The following is a 22,542-nucleotide window of genomic DNA, read 5'->3' on the forward strand; positions in this document are numbered from 1 at the left end:
GACCCTTCTGTACACAGCAATGAAAAGGCAACCTACAGAATGGGAGAAGATACTTGTAAGTCATGTATCTAATAAGGGGTTAAACGACTGACCGACTGATCTGATCTGATCTGATACAGAATATATAAAGGACTAAAACTTGGTCCAGAGGTTAGAACTGGAGGTCCAGAAGTTGGGATGCAGAGCTTTTTCAGTGTGGGAGCCCAGGTTCAATCCCTGGTGGGAGAACTAAGATACTGTAAGCTATGTGGTGTCTTCAAAAGAGAATAGAAAAAACTAAAACTCAGGACAAAACCCGATTCTTTGAATAGATAATGTACTTGAATGGCTATCTCTCCAAAGAAGTTCTACAAATGGTCAACAAGCACAGGAAAAGATGTTGAGCATCATTAGGCCCTGAGGAAATGTAAATCAGAACTGTGAAATATCCCTTCATACCTGTTAGAATGGTTATTATCATGAAAAAGGGGGGGAAAAAGTGTTGGTGAGGATGTGGAGAAAATGGAAATATTAAAATGGTGTAACTACAATTGAAAACAGTATGGCAGTACCCCAGAAAGTTAAAAATGGAATGGTCAAATGACCCAGCAATTCCAGTTCTGGGTGTATACACACAAGCAGGGTCTCAGATAGTTGTACTCCATATTCGTAGCGACGTTATTCATGATTCCTGAAAGGTGGAAGCAACCCAGTCGACAGATGAATGCATAAATAAGATGTACATACAATGGAATATTATTCAGCCTTAAAAAAATCTGACACATAACCACTTGTGAGGAAATAGTGTATGATTCCACTTACAGGAGTTACCTATAGGGGTCAAATTCAGAGATGGAAAGTTAAATGATGGTTGATGGGGGCATAGGGGTGGTGGATATGGGGAGTTGTTGTTTAACACCGTAAGTTTCAGTTTTGCAAGATGAAAAGAGTACTGGAGATTGGGTGCACAACAGAGTGAATGTACTTGACACTACTGAACTGCACACTTTAAAATGGTTAAGATGAGAATTTTATGTGATTTCACTACAATTTAAAGGTTATGATGAGAATGGATGGAAGAGGTGTGAGAAAAAATTATTAATATTAAGAAAATGGAGTCAGGTTATCTTGAACTTTGGAGACTGTTTTAACAGTGGTTACATTAATAAAGAGCCTCTTGATGAAAGTGAAAGAGGAGAGTGAAAAAGTTGGCTTAAAGCTCAACATTCAGAAAACTAAGATCATGGCATCTGGTCCCATCACTTCATGGCAAATAGATGGGGAAACAGTGTCAGACTTTATTTTGGGGGGCTCCAAAATCACTGCAGATGGTGACTGCAGCCATGAAATTAAAAGATGCTTGCTCCTTGGAAGAAAAGTTATGACCAACCTGGGACAGCATATTAAAAAGCAGAGACATTACTTTGCCAACAGAGGTCTGTCTAGTCAAGGTTATGGTTTTTCCAGTGGTCATGTATGGATGTGAGAGTTGGCATATAAAGAAAGCTGAGCGCTGAAGAATTGATGATTTAGAACTGTGATGTTGGAGAAGATTCTTGAGAGTCCCTTGGACTGTAAGGAGATCCAACCAGTCCATCTTAAAAGAAAGCAATCCTGAATATTCATTGGAAGGACTGATGCTGAAGCTGAAACTCCAATACTTTGGCCACCTGATGCGAAGAACTGATTCATTGGAAAAGACCCTGATGCTGGGAAAGATTGAAGGAGGGAAGAGAAGGGGACAATAGAAGATGAGATGGTTGGATGGCATCTCCGACGGGATGGACATGAGTTTGAGTAAGCTCCAAGAGTTGGTGATGGACAGGAAAGCCTGTGCAGTCCATGGGGTTGCTAAGTGTCAGACACGACTGAGCAACTGAACTGAACTGAACTGAAAATTAATAAAGAAAGGGGTTAATAAGAGTTTTAGTGGGAAATTTATTAGCTTAGTTTTTGAAATACCAGTTTTGTCATGTAACATACATAGGTAAAAGTCAATGTATTTTAACAAATGAAAATTAATTCCTAGATAATAATTTGCTTATTTCTGGTTCTCTTTGCAGAAGAGTGGGTACATCAATTGCACAACCTAATCCAGATACTCTGGCATCGGTAATGGGAGTGGGAGTTGGGGGGGTGGGAGGGTCTGTGAATTTTCACCTATTGTTTTCCTTTTGCTAATTCTTGCTTTTTACTTCAGTCCCAGAAGGAATCATACAGCTGGAGTATAAATGTCTTTATGAACAATTTAGTCCCAGAGTCCTGTAATTGGGAATATCCTGAAAGAAAATGGTGCTAAAGCAGTGTAAAATGATTGTTGGCCTTGGATTAGGATCTAACACTGAAGAGGGGTTTCTTATGCAAATGATAGGAGTGTTAAATGAGATACCACTGGTACACTAGTAACAGCACAATAAACATTAGCTTCTATTATTTCTGGAGAAGGAAAAGGCTACCCACTCCAGTATTCTGGCCTGGAGAATTCCATGGACTGTGTAGTCGATGGGGTTGCAAAGAGTCAGACATGACTAAGCAACTTTTACTTTCACTTTCTATTATTATTTACGTAAACATAATTGCATTAGAGTGTATGTACAGAATTCTCTGTAAACGTGTAGGCTATAACAGTTATTCTCAATACTAATTTGTACACATCTTTTCACTTTTTTTTTTTCAAGTAGAGCTACTACAAAAATGAACGGTTACATTCAGACTAATAAAGTAGTAGTAACTTAAAAGGAAAAGAATATAGTAAGAGCTGCTTTAGAAAATCATGTTCTATGTATTTCACTGGAAGTGGAAATTAATCCTTTTTTTTTTTAAACCAGGAAACTGATAATTCTAGGAACCTTTCATTCGTGAATTTTGGTCCCCAGCCGGATGTTAGTCAGTAGAGGACCTAGGCAGCCGCACACGTTGGCTGAGGGGAGTGGGGGTGGGATTGGCCTACGCACCACGAAGGATTCATCCCGGAAGTAGTTATTGGCCGTCTCCATGCGCCGGTTCCTGGACCTCGTAGAGCCAAGGCGCGAGGCTCGGACAGAGAGGTAGAGCTGGAGGGACTCTAAGCGCCCTCCTCCTGGGACGCGAGCCGCTGCGCCCGCGGGGCTGGCTCCGGCGTCATCATGCTGCTCCTGCCAAGCGCTGCAGACGGCCAGGGCACCGCCATCACCCACGCTCTGACCTCTGGTACGTGCCCACTCAGCCCCGGCTCCGTCTAGCCTCAGCCGCCCCTCTCCCGGTCCTCCACCTTGGCGACTCCGTAACCTCTCTATCCTTGCCCGTGGCAACTAGCGTATCGAGTGCGGAGCTGCGACGTCACGAGTGTCTTTTTGCTCCCTGTTACACAGAAGTCCTTTCCCAGACTGGAAGGAAGGAGGGAGGGGGGCGTCTTCTTTCAGCCCCCGCAATTTCTTCCTCGTGTCGCTGCTGCTGACTCATGGATCAGGCGGAGCAGTTCGGAACCGAACCCTTCAGTACCCTAAAAAGGTTCTTAAAAGCATCTCCTTGCTTAAGGCAAGAAACTGCCCGCAGCGAGCTCCCCACGTGCCTGAGCCCCTACAAAGCTTTGCTGCCGGCGCTCACTTGAACACCTCTCTCCCTCTGTACGTTTGCTCCGGCTTTTGTTTTTTAGATATCCCAATCCAAACAGTGCTCCTTATAAGAAAAGGTGTGGTGGTGGTAAGACCCGTGTAGACAGACTCTTAAAGGCAGTCATTAAGTGAAACGTCCTATGTAAATCAACTGTCTTCAGTTTTTGGTTTTAAGGGAGAGAAAGTTCCCCTGCTGCTGCAGCTTCTTAAATTTATAGCCCAGGACAGTCATGGTATTGTAAATTTAGAGTCTCTAGTTTCAGTGATTTCATTGATTATCAGAACCACGTATACAGACGCTTGTTGTATGTGATTTCAGACATAGTTCGCAGTACATGTTATGTTCCTGCTTACAGAGGTTTCTCTGTAATCTCGCAAATAGAAAGGCTTGAAAGCCACACCTGCACTACACACACAGGTCGTACTTCTTAAATATAGTGGTTTGGAATCTTCCCTTGTGCATGGTAGAAGAAACCTCAATTTTCCTACCCAAGTAAAACATGAAAAGTGGGACTAGTTTTACAAAATTGTGGCCATTCAGTACAAAGAAAGACTTAAATCTGAGTTATTAGACAATACAGCTTTTTGCTTTCATTTGAAATATAAAATCAAGATGCTCACTTTTTTCCTGACCCAAATTACCTTTCTTTAATTGTTAATGTACAAAGGTATAGTGACTGACCGCACTTCCCAGGAATAATGATAAAGACTTACTTTTATTCAACAGCTTGGGGCTTCCCTGGTGACTCAGATGGTAAAGGGTCTGCCTGCAATGTGGGAGACCTGGGTTCGATCCCTGGGTCTGAAAAATCCCCTGGAGAAGGAAATAGCAACCCACTCCAGTACTCTTTGCCTGGAAAATTCCATGGATGGAGAAGTCTGGTAGGCCACAGTCCATGGAGTGGCAAAGAGTCAGACATGACTGACTTCACTTTTCTTTCTTTCTTTCTTTGATTTTCAAAGTGCTTTCATAGTTTGTCATCCAGTTTTACAAGGAAGCAGATAAGTATTCCCATTTTACAGTTGAAGGCATCTCTGACTCATTTCACATAGCTACTAATAGACCCACGCTGAAATTCAGAGCTTTTGATTTCAGAGCTGTTCCACTAAAGCACAGTTTCATTAGTAAATTCCTGTTAGCTGCTTGAAAATTGTCTTTCAGAAAAAATCAATGCTAATGAATTCTTAAAATGTTTGAAAGCTATCTAAATTCAGTTTTTAATAATTAAAATATTTTGAGTTATTTTCAGAAGATTTTTTTGATGAGGCTAGCTCTTTATGAGTTTTTAATTATTTGTTGCTTTATTACAGTTATTAGTCTAAAAAAGCAGAGAAGGCAGTGGCACCCCACTCCAGTACTCTTGCCTGGGAAATCCCATGGATGGAGGAGCCTGGTGGGATGCAGTCCATGGGGTCGCTAAGAGTCGGACACGACTGAGGGACTTCACTTTCACTTTTCACTTTCATGCATTGGAGAAGAAAATGGCAACCCACTCCAGTGTTCTTACCTGGAGAATCCCAGGGACGGGGGAGCTTAGTGGGCTACAGTCTATGGAGCTGCACAGAGTCAGAAACAACTGAAGCAACTTAGCAGCAGCAGCAGTCTAAAAAAGAAGGCAGTTAGTCTCTGTCCCTCATCTTCCTCTCATTTCCTCAGAAAAGTATCGATTTATTGACATTGCTGAACAATTGGATAATTATCAGATAATTGGAAGATGTTGATTAACTGTAAATACTAGGAAATGATTATTGCTTATCCTCATGTTAACTGGATTACTACAGTTAGCTTCTCAGTTGATGGTTTTAAAATTATATATTTATGCTGTCATTGGTTTGATATTATTGCCTTGGAACAGATTTATTCTGTGCAATACACTGAAGCCTCTCTTAACACTTTCACTCACAGCCTCAACACTCTGTCAAGTTGAACCTGTGGGAAGATGGTTTGAAGCTTTTGTTAAGAGGAGAAACAGAAATGCTTCTGCCTCTTTTCAGGAACTGGAGGATAAGAAAGAGTTATCAGAGGAATCGGAAGATGAAGAATTGCAGTTAGAAGAGTTTCCCATGCTGAAAACACTTGATCCCAAAGACTGGAAGGTATTTAATATCTGACTCTTGTTCAGTCAGATGCAGTTTTCCATTATTAAACCACGTTTTAAAATGATTCAACAAAATAATCATAATTTAGCACCTGTTTATGGTCAAATCCTGAGTGGGACAGCACTAGCCATAGAATACTATCTCTACTGGAGAAATCCAGAAAGATTTCATGGAAAAGGTACTGTCTGAGTGGTCTTAAACGGTTAGGTGACAGTCTTTGAAGCAAGAGGGAGAAGAGGGAGAAAAGGTGTTCTGGGCAGAAGGAACAGATATGCAAAGACACAAAGGAGTAACAGAATGTGTGCTGCCTCTTCAGGGCCTGGTGAAGGGTAGAGTAGCACATGAAAGGGTGGTGGCGAGAAATCAGGCTGAAAACAGAATCTGAACTCTGGAGTGTCCTTTTTATGCCATACCAAGGAAGGAATTTAAATTTGTTTTCAGGATAGTAAGACATCATCAGAAGTTTCTGAGCTAATTTCAGAAAAGTAATTTCTGGTAGTACAGAAATTTGCTTGAAAAGGGAGATCAGGACGAGAGGGGAAGGGAACAGTTTGCTGTTATAGGGCTAGTGTACAAGTGAATGCTTGATGCTTGAACTAAATTTGTAGCCAAGTTTTGAGACAGAGGAGAAAGATCTGCTTTTGCGGGAGGTAGACTTGACGAGTCTTAGAGACCTTGGTTGTGCTGCCTAAGAGAAGGGGACGTATTTGGAAGACCCCTGATCACCCCAGCTTGAGTCACCTGTTAGACTGTGCTGTTGGTCACCAGCACAGCATTGCAGGAAAGAAACTTTGTGGGAGGCGTGTTGTTGTGTTGCTCTGCATCTGGAACTCAGACATCTATGCTAGAGTGAACTAGGGAGTCATGAGCATTTACAGGGCAATTACTATCTTCCAACCCTGGCATCGGAGCAGATCAGCTTGGATCAAGGTATAGAGAGAGACAGAAAGAAATCCCAGGACTGAGCTTTGTAGGGCATTGAGAAGCCAGTCAGAATAACTGGAAAAGCTACTGAAAGATGGGAGAAAAACAGTGGATTCACAGAAACTAAAGCAAAATAATGTTTCAAGAAAAGAGTCACCTGTGCTGCCAGTGAAAGTTGAAGTCAAGTAAAGGAAGTTGGTTGATCTTATATTTGGCAGTTGGAAATTGATTCTGAAGAGAGCAGCTTCATAACCCCATGGCTGAGAATGGACAGAGTAGAACTAGATTGGAGTGATTTGAAAAGTAAATTCTAGAGGATGTAAAGCTAAAGGAGGACAGCTATTTCAAGAAGTAATTTTGATGGGAAGCAAAGAAATGGAAGCAAGGTCTGAATGAAGAGCGATAACAGAGCATCTTCTAATACTGATGAAAAGAATTCAGTTGAAATTTAGAAGACAGCTGAAAGATGCTAGCATTTGAGAGACATAGAGAAGATGGTGTTTAGAACCAAGAAGAGGAATGGAGTAATTTGTCTTAGTAGGACAGGCTTTCTCAGTGGTGAGGGAAAGGGAAAAGATATATGGATGCAGGACAAGGGCAAAAAGATGCAGGAATTTGAGTATGGTAATTTACATAGTTTTCCTTAAGCAGGAAACAAGGCCATTGATGAGAGGGTGGAGCAGGGTCTATGAAGCTTAAGGAAAGACTAGAGGACCAAGGTATGTAATAATAGTTGGAGAGAGTGGAATGAAGTGTGAGTGCCAGGCATAATAAAGGAATCCATCCATTGGGAGTTTGCAGTCCTGAATTTAAAGGAAAACCAGGTGATCCTATTTGATTTTTTTTCTCCCATGTTTTATACCTTCAACTCCCCTTTCTTCCCACTCATTCTCTGATACTAGATACACCCTTTGAGTTCTGTTAGGAGCCTTCGCTCAAGTGCTGCCTCAACCTCTAAATTTGCAAGGAAAATGAAAGCAGGTGCTTCCTTTTGTTGAGAAACCCCAGTTTCTCAAAATGTTCATGCAACCTTCTTTGCTCCACATGGTTCCTATCCTGTCATTGACACTGGCCCAACCTACTTGGGCTTCTGTAGTGCTCTCCTCAGTTCTGAAATCTTTCTAGCTATACCTTGATTTAAGGATAGCCATAGGATATTAATTTGTATTAATAGAAAAAGAATTATTTGGCCAAGTAATTTCAAAAAATACTAGACTCTCTAAGTTTCTGTCTGCTTGTTTTTGTTTTGGTTTTTTGGTTTTGTTTTGTTTTTAACTGCAAGGCTTCTCAGAGCCTTTGTTTGCTTTCTGTGTATACAAATTAACAAGAAGGCTATATATACAGTGGTCCATGTTTTCTAAACTTCTATGACCTCAGGACTCATTTGGAATATCTTGCTAGACTTCTATTACGAGAGTCTCATTTTAGGAAACATTGTATTCGAATAGCAACACAAGGGATAGGATATATGGCTTCATTTCAAATTTGACTCCCTTTTGTGTCTTTATCAGAACCAAGATCATTATGCAGTACTTGGACTTGGCCATGTAAGGTACAAAGCTACACAGAGACAGATTAAAGCAGCTCGTAAGTACTTGGTTATTTTGGAATAATCAAATATCTGCTATAGGAAATGTTATCCTCTTGAAAAAGTATTGCATGATTACAGTTTTCTAGGCATAACTCTGGATTTAATGTAAGTTATGTAGTGTACCAGCGTATAACCACAGTCTCCTTACCTTCAAAATAAAAAATAAGCAGTAAGTCTCCTGAATGGATATTCTCATTAGGGTCAAGAAATCGGGTGAGTGTATTTGTGACAGAATAAACAACATTCTTCTAATGGCACACTTTAAAAAAAAATAGTATTTCACTTCCCTTTGGAAGTTCGGCCAGTTGTGCTTAGTGGAAGTTGCCTTGATAACTTCAGTTTGTCGGTACTCTTTTGTGATCTTAGGTCACATCTCTGTAGATACCATCTTATCTCTTCTGTCCAAGAAAGAGGTATCTGATACTTCATTGTTCTTTTTATTGACAAGGTTAAAAATTGGTGGGGTGCAGGTACGGGGGCAGAAATCGTTGGCTAACCAGTCTTCATTGACTTAAGCGTCACTGTCCACTTAGTGCTCTAAACTGTTCTGTCCTCTGACGTCTTGTGGATGTAATTTCTTACACACCTAATTAGTAAAGTTTGATCACCTAATTAGTAAAGCTTCATGAAAGAGGTGAAGGTGATCAGTTTTCTCTCTTATCTTAGAACAGTGTTCTGCCTTCTACTCTAGAGAATGGATATTGAGATCAGAGGAGGTAAAATTGTGGCCATATGAAAAAGGAGCAGGGAATCAGGGTCAGTCAAGAGGAGAAAGTATTGTACTTGGAGAAAGATGACTGAATGAGACCTACCTCATGTTGAAAAATACTGGTTGAGCCTGAGTAAGGTAAATGGGGCTTCCCAGGTGATGCAGTGGTAAAGAATCCACCTGCGAATGCAGGAGACGCAGGTTCAACCCCTGGGTCGGGAAAAATCCCTTGAAGCAGGAAATGACAACCCACTCATTTTATTGCCTGGAAAATTCCATGGACAGAGACACCTCGTGGACTATAGTCCGGGGGTGCACGAAGAGTCAGATATGACTGAGCACAAAGCACACACAGCTATGATAAATAAACTCAAAAGTTTCCCATTATTGCTTGTATTTAGGAAAGTCACAGGAAGTATCATCTTCATTTTGTTAGTTGAAGGAATTTATGAGATTATTTAAGACCTATTACTGGATTTCTTTAAAGGCTGGCATGATTTTAGAATAAGCATATGTTAATACATATGAATAATCATTGCAATATACATAAATGCTAGGAAAATTCATTTGCTCTGGAAAAGTATTTGCAAAGTCTTACTCTGAAAGAATAGCATACAAATACTATAAATGTGTTGACACATACAAATTTGTGAAAGAACTGAAAGTGATTTAGAACTATGAAAGTAGTTTTATGTTTTAAGATGAGGGAATTATTTCTCTAAAGATAGAAACATATGTAACAATTATAAAAGAAACATTCATTTGCTTCTGTTAAGTCCATTCATTTTATTGGGATAATAGAAATTAATTTTTGAATATTCTGTTGCCAAAAGTTTCGTACCCCCAACGTACAGATTATTAACATTATGTGGATTTACAGTTAACTCTCTGCCTCCTTGTTGTGTATTCTCAGTATTTATTTAGAAGACTGACATTCTTTTTCCTCTGTCACTGTAAAATAGATGGCTGCTACTTACTGCTCCCTGGAATCTAGTCCAAAAGTAAAAATGCAAAGTTACTTGTTAGCAAGTTTGTAATTACTAGCATGAAGTGAAGTCACTCAGTTGTGTCCGACTCTTTGCAACCCCATGGACTGTAGCCTCTCAGGCTCCTCCATCCATGGGATTTTCTAGGCAAGAGTGCTGGAGTGGATTGCCATTTCCTTCTCCAGGGGATCTTCCCAACCCAGGAATCGAACCCAGGTCTCCCACATTGCAGGCAGACGCTTTACCGTCTGAGCCACCAGGGAAGCCCATTATTAGCATAGACAAACCCAGTAATATGAGTCTGATTACATTTGAAACCTTTCTAGTTCTTGAATCCTATTACCAACACATAAAGGAGGTTGTAGGCTTTTTTTACATTTTATTTAATTTTTTAAATTAAAGTATAGTTAATGTATAATATTATATAAATTACAGGTGTCCAGTATAGTGATTCACAATTTTTAAAAGTTATACTCCATTTATAGTTACTGTGCTGCTGCTAAGTCACTTCAGTTGTGTCCGACTCTGTGCGACCCCATAGATGGCAGCCCACCAGGCTCCCCCATCCCTGGGATTCTCCAGGCAAGAACACTGGAGTGGGTTGCCATTTCCTTCTCCAATGCATGAAAGTGAAAGTGAAGTCACTCAGTTGTGTCCGACTCTTCGTGACCCCATGGACTGCAGCCTACCAGGCTTCTCCGTCCATGGGATTCCCCAGGCAAGAGTACTGGAGTGGGGTGCCATTGCCTTCTCCATATAGTTACTGTAAAATATTGATTATATTCCCTGCGATGTATAGTATATCCTTATAGCATATTTTGTACTTAATAGTTTGTTAACAGTTTTAATTTTTTAAACTTTTTGAATGGCTATGATGAAAATTAGGGATTCATTCATGAGTAGATAAAGTAAGTGGTCTTTTTTTTTCCTTTTCTGCATTATCTGAAAATAATAAATTGCTAGGAAAGTTGAATGATGGATTAAGAGAAAGTCTCTGCTTGGAAATAAAAGTCTTTGATTTGAATTTTCTAAATTTAATAATTTTAGCTTAACATACTTTTCATGGGGGACTTCCTGGGTGGTCTAGTGGCTAGAACTCTGTGCTCCAGTGAAGGAGACCTGGGTTCAATCCCTGGTCAGGGAGCTGGATCTGATACGCGCAACTGAAGATCTCATAGGCCACAACTAAGGCCCACTGCAACCAAATAAGTAGAAATAAATAAATATTTGAAAAGTAATTCTCATATTTTAAGCTGAAAACTGTTTCATAGAATGCCTCTTAAAATTAGAAATAATAGAGACTTTTTGTAATAATCTATAATGAAAAACAATCGGGGAAAAAATATATATATATCTGAATCACTTTGCTATAAACTGAAACTAACACAATATTGTAAATCAGCTGTACTTCTATATAAAGAAATCATAGATGCTTTTTCTGATAATAACAATATGAATGTACAATAAAAGCCCATTTAGTAATGCACCTTCAAAACCCCAGAAACTGTCTTTGGTGAGGAAGGGAGGAGAGAGAAGTCTGTAATTACAATAAACATGCACAACAGCTGCTCAAAAATTACCCTTGTCTCTTTCAAACTGAAAGATGTTCTTTGGCCTCCGTTATCTCATTTTTAATATTGGAGGACATCTTTTGCCTCCTTCAGCCCCACCTCTGGGCAGAGTATACTGTACATAAATGACTAGAGGTGACTAGGTGGAAACGTCAATGAAGGAAAAAACAGTGTAGCCTAAGAGCAGACTATTAGCAAGAAACAGGCATCGCCTATCTCAGACTTTATCATGAGGTTCGAAAGAAGACTTACTCCACCTTGTCAGTGCGATACAAAGATGTTGCATTGGGGTAAGGCGGGGGGCGGCATAGGCATTGCAGAAAGAGACTCAAGAAAAAAATAGAATTGCCTGGAAACTCAAAACTGGAGAGCAGGGTTTAGAATTACAAAGGCTGACTACAATTAGAAAATAGTAAAGCAGACAGCCTAGAGGAATGTTCCCAAGATTCAGAAGGAAAGAATAAAAAGATGTCAGATTTCCCTAAAGAACGGGTCAGAATAAATGTAACAGAGGCAGTAATTGCAAATAAAGAAGAAAACTTACCTGATTTATAAAGAGCTGTGACTTGAGTTTGAGGATATTTGTAGGCATGTGTGTGTGCATGCGTGTGGGTTGTGTCCAACTCTTTGTGACTCCTTGGACTGTAGCCTGCCAGCCTCCTCTCTCCATGGAATTTTCCAGGCAAGAATACGGGAGTGGGTTGCCATTAGGGTGTACTCCTCAGCACACACTTGCATTTCAAAGAACAGTGTGAGTTAGGCCGAGCTGCACAGCATCCGTTTTGCCAACCAGGGTGGAAGAGCCCCGAGCGGTGACTAGAGAAGCTATGGTTTTCCCCAAGCACTGACCGTAGGAAAAGCCAGTTCTCCCTTCCTGCAGTGCCCAACAATGGTGGGTCATCACACCTCTGAACTATCCTATTATGATGTGATTGTTGTTCCTGGCTAGTAAGCTTCCAGGCCTAATAGTCAGACTCTTAGTTCCTGTGAGGTGCCTAATAACCTTCAGTAAATTTCCTTTTCTTCTTAAACCAGCTAGAAGGTGAAAATGTCTCCTCTTGAGTGTTAGTGGACAAACTGATAATACAGTTTTTTTTTTTTTAACTGTAGCTCAAACAAAAGTGTATTTATCAAAGTTTCTGAACCCTTGCAGTGTATACAAAAATCACTAAATATGCCATAAAAAGAAATACTGTACAGAAATATTTATAACAGCCTTATTCACAGTGTCCAAAAACTGGAAGCCACCCAAATGTTCACCAACAGGATGATGGATAAGCAAACTGCTTGTATTCATAACATAGAGTAGTATTTAGCAGTTTTTAAAAAATTGCTGATATACATAAGGGGGTGAATCTTAAAACATTATGTGAGATACAGAGACATACTGTATGATTCCATTTAGATGAACTTCAAGAGCCTACAAACATAATCTCTCAGGAGAGAAATCAGAAGGGTAGTCCCAAGTGGTGGGGGTGGGACTTAACTGGAAAAGGGGTAAAGGGGAACTCTGAGTGATGAAAACAATCTGTATTTTCCTCTGAGTGGTTGTTAAACAACTGTATACAATTGTCACAACCTTTTGAACGGAGTACTTAAAATATGAACATTTTATTCTATGTAATAAAGTAGATCTGACTCAACCAAAAAAAAAAAGACTCGAGTGTTTGTATATATACACTTGGACCTGGACAGAAATAAAAATTGTATTAATAGATGTGAGAGCAAGATCACTGACTATCAGAACAGACTTTTGGCAGCTAGAGCCCTACCATCAGGAAGTTCATTGCTTGCAAAGCTATCATGTTACCTTCCCCTCCCCCTCCCCCCCCCCCCCCCGTTTTTTTTTTTTTTTTTTTCCTGCACTGCAAGGCATGTAGCATCTTAGTCCTCTGATAAGGAATCTAACCCAGGTCCCTCGCAGTGGAAGCGTGGAATCTTAACCACTGGACCACCAGAGGATACCTCTGTTACCTTTTCTAAAGGAGAGAAAAAATAAAACATTCAATTCAGATATTTAAAAGAATATCACTGAGGAAAATGGAGGGAAAAAAGTAGATAAAACAATATCTTAAAATGGATTTATAAGAAGGAAAAACATAGTAGAGTACAAAAGGAATAGAAAGTGTTATAGAAGATATTTTTAACTGAGGCCACAGTTAAATGCAGGGAATTTGAAATTTTTGATAAAATTGGCTTTTTTTTTGGAATTGAAAAAATTTAAAGAGTTACCCAGAATTATCTCCTGAAAATGTTTTAGGCCTAGGTGATTTCTTAAGTGAATTTTTTTTCAAATGCTTAAGGAATTGAAAATTCTCATGCTGAACATAAACTGTTTTAGGAACAATTCATTTCATGACCATGTAATCCTAGTATGAAAACCTGGCATTGAAAGGCAACATTATGGAAAAGTCAGTGAAAAGTTCTTGGTTGCCAGGGGTTGAGGGATTGAGGAGAGATGAATAGGTAGGGCGCAGAGGATTTGGGGGCAGTGAAAATACTCTGTATATTATGGTGGATACGTGTTGTCATGCATTCATCCAAACCCACAGAATGTCCACCACCAGGAGTGAAAACCATGGCCTATAGGTGATTATGATGTGTCAGTGTAGGGTCATCAGTTGTAGCAAATAGTGGGCATTCCCTGCTAGTCCAGTGGTTAGGACTCAGCACTTTCATAGCCAGGGCCTGGGTTTGATCTCTGGTTAGGGAACTGAGATCCCACAAGCCACATGGTGCAGCCAAATTTGAAGGAAAAAAAAAAAGCTAGATGAAAAAAAAATAAATGGACTGCTCTGGTGGGGGGAGCTGATAAGGAAGGGCGGAGGGTCTATAGATCTGTTAATCACCTTCTTAATTTTGTTGTGAATCTTAAAACTAACTAATTTTTAAAATGTGGCCAGAAAGGCTTAAAAAAAAAAAAAACTACAAATATCATCCATGAATGTATTGAATAATACGAAAAACAGTTAATAGCAAAATGAATTCAACAATGTGTTAAAAGAATACTGCCAATGAATATTATTTTTAGGAAATATATTAACAAAGCTAAATCTGCTTATATTTTACACAATATTATCAATATATCAATGTGATATCCTAAGAAGATAGTGAAAGTACATACAGTACAATTTAATATTCACTCCTTTTTGATAAATAGAACTTTAAAAAGAAATATAATTAATTCCCACATATTTCAGATTTCACTGCCAACAAACTTTTAACTGTGTGATATTCTAAAAACCCATGAGGGAGTCTGCCAATGACTTTGACGCTATTTGGGAGTTTGGGTCAGTGAATTAAGATATTAAAGGAGAGAGAACTATTAGAAAGAAAGAAATATATTATTTGTAGGTAATATGTGAAAGTGAAAGTTGCTCAGTCGTGTCCGACTCTTTGTGACCCCATGGACTATACAGTCCATGGACTTCTCTAGGCCAGAATACTGGAATGGGTAGCCTTTCCCTTCTCCAGGGGAGCTTCCCAACCCAGGGATCAAACCCAGGTCTCTCTCATTGCAGGCGGATTCTTTACCAGCTCAGTCAAAAGGGAAGCTGTAGGTAACAGGATCTACCTAAAAACTATAAGAGTTGAATTAAGTAGCCAAGTGCAAGAAAAATAAACAAAAATAATAGTTTCTGAAAGGTACCATCAAATATATTAGAAAGACAGAGTCATTTTAAAGATAATCCCGTGACAAGAATAGGTAGCCAGAAACAGACCTTGGTAAAATTTACTGAGATAAAGGAAGCCTCACAAATTAGTAGAGAAGGGAAGGATTATGAGATAATGTTAAGACTTTGAAAATTAAATAAGCTTTTCAATTTTGACCATAGAAGATACTCAGATAGAAACATATCAAACTTCTGAAGAATGAAGGACCTCCTTTATAAGTACTGGAATACAATATAAAGGAAATGATCAGTAAATATGAATTAATGAACTGAATGTTTTTTAAAAACACAAGAATGGTCACAGCAGCTGGGGAAAGCATTAGCATCAAACATGATGGACTAGGAGAGGCAGCATACAAGCACAGGCTCTGGAGTCAGGCTACCTGGATTGGAGCCTGATTTTGGCCAGGACTTTGGACATGTTGAATAGAGGTAAAGTAAGTGGTTATTTAACCTCCTTGTGCCTTATTTCCTCATCTGTAAAATGGAGAAACTAATAGTACTTTTCTCAGAGAGTTACTGAAAAGATTAATTGATAAATAGTGCTGGCACCTATTAAATGCTTAATGGATATTAACAGCTAGCCATTATTCACTGTAAAATGACTCACAAACTAAGAAGAAAAACTAAGATAGCTCTCTATTACTCCATAAGTAAGGGATGAAAAATAGAAACCACAAAAATTTTTTTGATCTTGAGCACCAGTGATAATGATGTTTTAAACGATTGGATCCAGTGCTGTTGAGGTTGTGGTGAAAAGAATGTTAACATAGGGGTTGCAGTGGTATAACTTTTAGAAAGGGATTTGTTCATACATTTCACTCACTGATATACCTCTCTAAGTATATACTGAGAAGAAAGAGTCATAAATATGAAAAAATAGTTCTGTACAAAATGATTCATATTGAAATATAGTAGTGAAGAATTGTAAACAATCTATGGTAAATACTCAGTAGTAGGGAAATAGTTGAATAAGTTATGAAAAATCTACTTGAAATACTGTATTAAGTAGTTGTTAAAATTTTCTGAAGCGTTTGCAACTGCCTGGAAAATGGAACTGCTGTAATGCTTAGTTGAAAAAAATCACAACTTAAATTGGTACGTATAATATGATTATACATTTTTAAAGGTATATGCTTAAGGGGGAAAAAGTCTGTGTGGAAGTACACCAAAATATTAATGGCAGTTGTCTTTTTGGGTACTGGCACTTAGGCCAGTTCTTAAAGTTATTTCAGGGTTTCTCAGGTGGCCCAGTGGTAGTGAATCTGCCTGCCAATGTGGGAGACACAAGAGACTTCTGGATCAGGAAGATCCCCTGGAGGAGGAAGTGGCAACCCACTCTAATAACCTTGCTGGAAAATCCCATGGACAGAGGAGCCTGGCAGGGTGCGGTCCATGGGGTTGCACAGAGTTGGACATGACTGAGCACACACACAGTATTTCTCTGTAATTTCTTTTTAATAAGCGTATGTTTTACTATGGGAGAAAATATTTTTAAACTAATATTATGCTTTTAAAAATGGCTCTGCTTGACTGATCTTTTTTAATTTTGATGACTAAAAGGACAAGTTATCTAAATCTTTGTAGATAAAGCAATGGTTTTAAAACATCACCCGGACAAACGGAAAGCAGCTGGTGAACCAATAAAAGAAGGAGATAATGACTACTTCACTTGCATAACTAAAGGTAAGAAAGCGTGTTAAAGAGTTCGGAATTTTTGATAGTGAAGATTATTTATTGTTTAGATTGGGTTTCCTATGTATACTGCAGTTCATTTATACCATAACATTTAAAAACATTTTTAGTTAACATCTGGTTATTTGTGGTCATCTCCCCTAGAGCCTCACTTTATAAAGTGAGGTTCTCCCAACCAACGGCATCAGCAATACCAGAAATGCAGCTTGTCAGAAATGCAGAAGCTTTGGCCCTGCCCCAGACCTACTGAATCTGAATCTGCATTTTTAACAAGATCAGCAGGTGATTCTTATGAGAAGCTTATCCTGGAGTTACTTCATACAAGTGCTGTGTTTAAGGTTGAGACTACTAACATCTTTTTCAGTTTCAGACACTTTATGGAATTAAATTGTTCCTCAGATATTTTGCTTATTTAAATCAAGAAGTTGATTCTATCCTAGTCAAGGACCCACAGCTGTCAATGGCTATTTACATAGCCATATCCTCATAAGCAAATTAATAGAGGCAACCACCATTTCTAAATGTTTCCTTAAATGTGATTTTTAATTTTGATGCTAATTTTTTAAAAACTGTATACACACTTTTCAAACTTACTCTTCATTGGCTCACTCTTACACAGTGCTCAGGATGCCAAAGATCCTTTGATTTTTTTTTTTTAACAGCCTTGGGATCTAACAGTTAATTTTCTAGCTATTTCTTTTTCCTCAGTCATGCTTTCTTCAAGATTGAGTGTTTACTGTTCTGTCCTTTCTTTTCCAGAAGAGATACTTACAGAAGTTTTTAAGTCCAGTTGTAACCAGTAGTGCTCAAGCTATTACTGAAGTCCTCCCCTCCCCATAAGCACACACAACTTTTAAGTACAAAAAATTATTTTAAGGAAAAAAATGTAGTATTATGGTGATGTGACCTTTGATTTTTTTTTCTTCAGCTTATGAAATGCTATCTGATCCAGTGAAAAGACGAGCATTTAACAGTGTAGACCCTACTTTTGATAACTCAGTTCCTTCTAAAAGTGAAGCAAAGGACAATTTCTTCGAAGTGTTTTCCCCAGTGTTTGAAAGGAATTCCAGGTGAGTTCTGGCATCCCCTTGTGATCATAATGCTCTACTGGCTGGCTTCTTAATAGTTCCAAGTTTTGGTTTTTTTCCTCTGGTAATAGTTTGGTTCTCTTCTTCCTCCTCCTTTACAATATTGAGCTCCTCTGGTGAACTTACTATGATTGTTTATTTTATTCTCTAAACAGTTCTTCCTTCCTGTAGTTAAATTAACTCACAGGACATTTTTCTTTTAAATTTCCTTTGGGGGAAAGAACAGTGGTTGACTTTATGTAGTGTGATGCTGATACTTAGGTGACAGTGATTTCCCGTTTTCTCCTTCCCCTTTGTTAACAGGCACACTACCAACATTTGGTCAGTTTTCATTGAGGAAAAACTTCTATTCTATTTTTGAGCATCTGATTATCATAAGGTTCTCTGACAAAGGGTGAATTTATATTTAAGATTAAGTCATATGTAATTTATTTAATTAAAATCAGTTTCAAATTGTGTGAACCAGTAATCTACATTTTTTTGCTTCCATCTGCACTGGAAGGTTTCCTCAGAGCACATCTTAGCTGCATATTGGAGTCAGCTGGGGAGCTTGAACAGTTCCTGAAGCCTGGGTTCCACCTGGAGAAACTGTGATTTTAATTTAAGTGGTTTGGAATGCCTGTAGGTTTTTTAATGCTTGCAGGCGATTTTGATGGGTAGCTAAGTTTGGGAGAAGGCAATGGCAACGCATTCCAGTACTCTTGCCTGGAAAAATCCCATGGATGGAGGAGCCTAGTGGGCTACAGTCCATGGGGTTGCTAAGAGTCGGACACAACTGAGCGACTTCACTTTCACCTTTCACTTTTATGCATTGGAGAAGGAAATGGCAACCCACTCCAGTGTTCTTGCCTAGAGAATCCCAGGGATGGGGGAGCCTGGTGGGCTGCTGTCTATGGTCGCACAGAGTCGGACACGACTGAAGCAACTTAGCAGCAGCAGAAGCAGCTAAGTTTGAGAAGCACTTTGATTAGTGGTTTGATACAGTCTACTATTTCCTACACCCTTCTCCTTACCTTTGTTTTGTGGTTTAAAAAAAAAAAATTAATGTTGTAAAAAAAAAATTAGTGTATTGTATTCATGTGTGTGTGGAACAGTGCATCAAGTTGGAAAAACAGGTCAACAGCAGTCTCAGGATCCATTCAGAGATGGTGGGTGAAGTGCTAAACTTACAAGTCTGATTAAGGGGGAGGTGATAGAGATGAGGAGGTGGAAATCTATTCCCTCCGAGGATTCACGTTTCTTAAAAGGCTCAGCCTGCAGGTCACTTCTGTACTGCCTGTACTGCAGGACTAAGTGAGCTTGAAACATGGTGCTAGAGTCTGTTTTTCCTGGCCATCCTGGCATCTTCCACAACCTTGTAATTTACAGAACTAAAGATAAGCTGAGAGTTAGAACACTGTTCCATTGTTTTCTTCTGCACCCCCATCCTCCCCTTGCCCTCCCTTTACTGCACCTGTATTGCTCATCACAGCACTCCTGATCCCTCTGCTCTGTCTCTTAGTCATGGAGGACGTAGGGCAGGGAGATTGTAAGGGACTGATAAAAACTTTTTTAACAAATCAGTTGTTGAACGTTTGTACAAAATGTTTTTAGCTTTTCCTTTTTTCAATATTTCAGGTGGTCAAATAAAAAAAATGTCCCTAAACTTGGTGATATGAATTCATCATTTGAAGATGTAGATGCATTTTATTCTTTCTGGTGAGTGAATACATTGTTTCTCCAGCGCTTTCATTTTTTAAGAAAAGCATTCAATAAGTACTTGACTGACTTTTATAAATTAATTGATAGGTGGGAAAATCACAGAACCTTCACTGAACAAAAGGAGGACTCTCTTAAGAAATCAAAGTTTCCACAGAATGCTGTATTATCTTCTGTGTAATATTTAGGCTATTATGATTGTTTTTTCAATCTCTATCAACCAGATTTCTAGATGTCAAGCACACTATAGCAATAAAAAAATGAAAAATAAGGAGTCATTTGAATTCAGTAAAAAATAATTTTTCATTTATTTTTTAAAGTTATTTGAGTATATGACAATGGAAGACTGCGGTCTCTAACTGGTTCATTAATTTTAATACATATTACTCATTTTCTACTTTTATATTATGTGTGCTATATTTTCTCATTAAGTATCTGGTAAATATGAAAACAAAATCACTGTAAAACAGAAACGACAAATTTAGCTCTGTCAGTTGTAGTTGCTCTTACCTTCGGAGAACACAAACCAGGTAAAGTGACCATTACTAGATGACCTTAAAACTTGACAAACTAGTGGAGGTGAAGGCAGGGACAACTTGTACCACGTCCCAGTCAAGCGTAAAACCTGATATTCAGAAGAGATAGCAGGAAGCTGTATTTTGATTTAAGGCTGATAAGTATTTTAGACTTCCATTCCGAATACAGCATCATTTTAAAAAGAAGAAGAAAAAGAGTTGAGTACAGTGTGATTTCAGTATCAGAAAAGAGGGGAGGGACCTATTAGACTCATCCACTTGTCATTAAAGTTTCTTAAAATTTAATGCTCCTAACTTAATTTTAAAAGGAAGATATTTTTCATTTGTTTAGGCTTGACTTTATTTTATTTCTATTTATATTAGGTATAATTTTGATTCTTGGAGAGAATTTTCTTATTTAGATGAAGAAGAAAAAGAAAAAGCAGAATGGTATGTATGTAAATCATTGATAAGACATTTATTTGGTTATTTGGTATTTGTGATGATATAAAAATGCACCATGTGTATTTTCTTTCACATTTTTCTGTGTATCCATTTTAAATAAGTTTTTTGATATTTTGAGATCCCATCTCACAAGTTAAGCTTAATAGTGCTAAATGTGATTATGAAATTGTCAATAAAGCTCAAGTCAGCAAATTCTTTTTCTTCTGGTTGCTTAACTAGTTTTATTTATAAAGCATTACATTTTCTTATCATACCATCTATAAGCAATAGTTTGTTTCCAATATTTCCTATTTAATAGCCGTGATGAAAGGAGATGGATTGAAAAGCAGAACAGAGCAACAAGGGCCCAAAGGAAAAAAGAAGAAATGAACAGAATAAGAACATTAGTTGGTAAGTTTAACTAATGAATTTTTAGACTTCTTTAATTAAATGTTTGACATTCAAAAGATTTAACTTTTTTTGGTAGATAATGCATATAGCTGTGACCCAAGGATAAAAAAATTTAAGGAAGAGGAAAAAGCCAAGAAAGAAGCAGAAAAGAAAGCAAAAGCAGACGCAAAACGAAAGGAGCAAGAGGCTAAAGAGAAAGTAAGATGACATTTGATAAAGTTGGACTTTAAATGTTCATAATATTGTCAATCTTCAGATCTGTTTTAAACACTGACTGTCAGTAGAGAACTAGGTGCTTCTATGAATGAATCATGACACTTAGCACAGTTGACAGAAGGATCTTCTTTATCACCAGATTCTTACTGGGCAAAAATATGAAGTCATATAATTTCTTAACACTACACTTATTTCTAATATGTCGGTTTTACATTTCTACAAATTTTTGTAGAACTTTACCATCTGCTTTTCCTTCAGTCTTTGATAAGTTGATGTTTACCTTTCTGTAATATAAGTTACTAAAAATTGTATTTTTTAGTAAGGTTATAGAGCATTTAAGAATTCTAATTTTATTACTAAATAATTTTATTAAAGCAAAGACAAGCTGAATTAGAAGCTGCTCGGTTAGCAAAGGAGAAAGAAGAAGAAGAAGTTAGACAACAAGCATTATTGGCAAAGAAGGAAAAAGATATCCAGAAAAAAGCCATTAAGAAAGAAAGGCAAAAACTTCGAAACTTATGCAAGGTACGTTGACTGATTGAACAAGCACTACATACAAGTAAATCAGATTTCTGTTTAAACTTAAAAATATTTCATTACGATAAAAATATAATTAAACTACTCTCTGCATTTTATCTCAAAACATAAATGTTTTAAAATTCACTTTTTAAAAATTTCACACATGCATATTCAGTATGCAACTCTGATAGGGTCGTGTTTTGTTTGTTTTTAAAATAACCATCTTGCCATTTTAAACCTTCAGAAAGAAAAAAGCTTATTATTTTAATACATGTCCCATATTCAGATCTTCTTGATTATCTTAACATCTTTTTATACTTGAATTGTTCAAATTAGGATCTAAATAAGAGCAACAGTGTCAGCTGTGTATCTCCTGGTTGTGTCTGTCACAGGTCGCCTACCATCACTATCTCGCCCCCTTCTCCCAGTTGGAGATATCAGATCATTTATTCTAAGAATGCACCACAAATTGGTTTTGTCTGGTTGCTTCTTTAATAGTGTAAATTAATTTTTATCACAGAAAAAGTTCTTTTAGAAGTTAAACATGGGTTGCTTTTAAGGATCTAAAAGCTTTCATTTTTGTCTAAATAAAAGGATATTATTTAGTTCAATGCTGGTAGTTTGTGTTCAAATAGATCTTACTAAAAATATTAACTCAAAAGGCCCAAAAGTTTTCAAATGTAGTTTTGTCCAAGAGACAGTCTTACGTTTTAAACTGGTAAAGTTAGAGGCCAGTATTATTTTATATCACACAGCATAAAATGGATAAATTAATGAAATTCCAAGCTAGAGATTGCCACACCATATACTACACCATTGTAGTTTAATT

General features: G+C 38.0%; 1 protein-coding gene across 4 annotated transcripts in view; it reads left to right on the forward strand.

Moving 5' to 3' along the window:
* The window catches only part of DNAJC2 (DnaJ heat shock protein family (Hsp40) member C2), a 37,514-nt gene that overhangs the window by 520 nt on the left and 14,452 nt on the right, over window positions 1–22,542 (forward strand). The window contains exons 2-12 of one of the 4 annotated variants that reach the window (XM_027539736.1): window positions 2,043–2,091; window positions 2,808–3,168; window positions 5,479–5,669; window positions 8,108–8,183; window positions 16,715–16,813; window positions 17,751–17,892; window positions 19,528–19,608; window positions 20,508–20,573; window positions 20,887–20,978; window positions 21,055–21,176; window positions 21,570–21,719. In XM_027539736.1, the coding sequence (XP_027395537.1) occupies window positions 3,105–3,168; window positions 5,479–5,669; window positions 8,108–8,183; window positions 16,715–16,813; window positions 17,751–17,892; window positions 19,528–19,608; window positions 20,508–20,573; window positions 20,887–20,978; window positions 21,055–21,176; window positions 21,570–21,719 (1,083 nt within the window). In that variant the 5' untranslated portion in view covers window positions 2,043–2,091; window positions 2,808–3,104. Of the gene's footprint in view, window positions 1–2,042; window positions 2,092–2,501; window positions 3,169–5,478; window positions 5,670–8,107; window positions 8,184–16,714; window positions 16,814–17,750; window positions 17,893–19,527; window positions 19,609–20,507; window positions 20,574–20,886; window positions 20,979–21,054; window positions 21,177–21,569; window positions 21,720–22,542 lie in introns of those variants that run through there. The other 3 variants (XM_027539739.1, XM_027539738.1, XM_027539737.1) reach the window with 3 other exon arrangements.

Source organism: Bos indicus x Bos taurus, chromosome 4 (assembly GCF_003369695.1).
Source record: "Bos indicus x Bos taurus breed Angus x Brahman F1 hybrid chromosome 4, Bos_hybrid_MaternalHap_v2.0, whole genome shotgun sequence".
Lineage (NCBI taxonomy): Eukaryota > Metazoa > Chordata > Mammalia > Artiodactyla > Bovidae > Bos > Bos indicus x Bos taurus.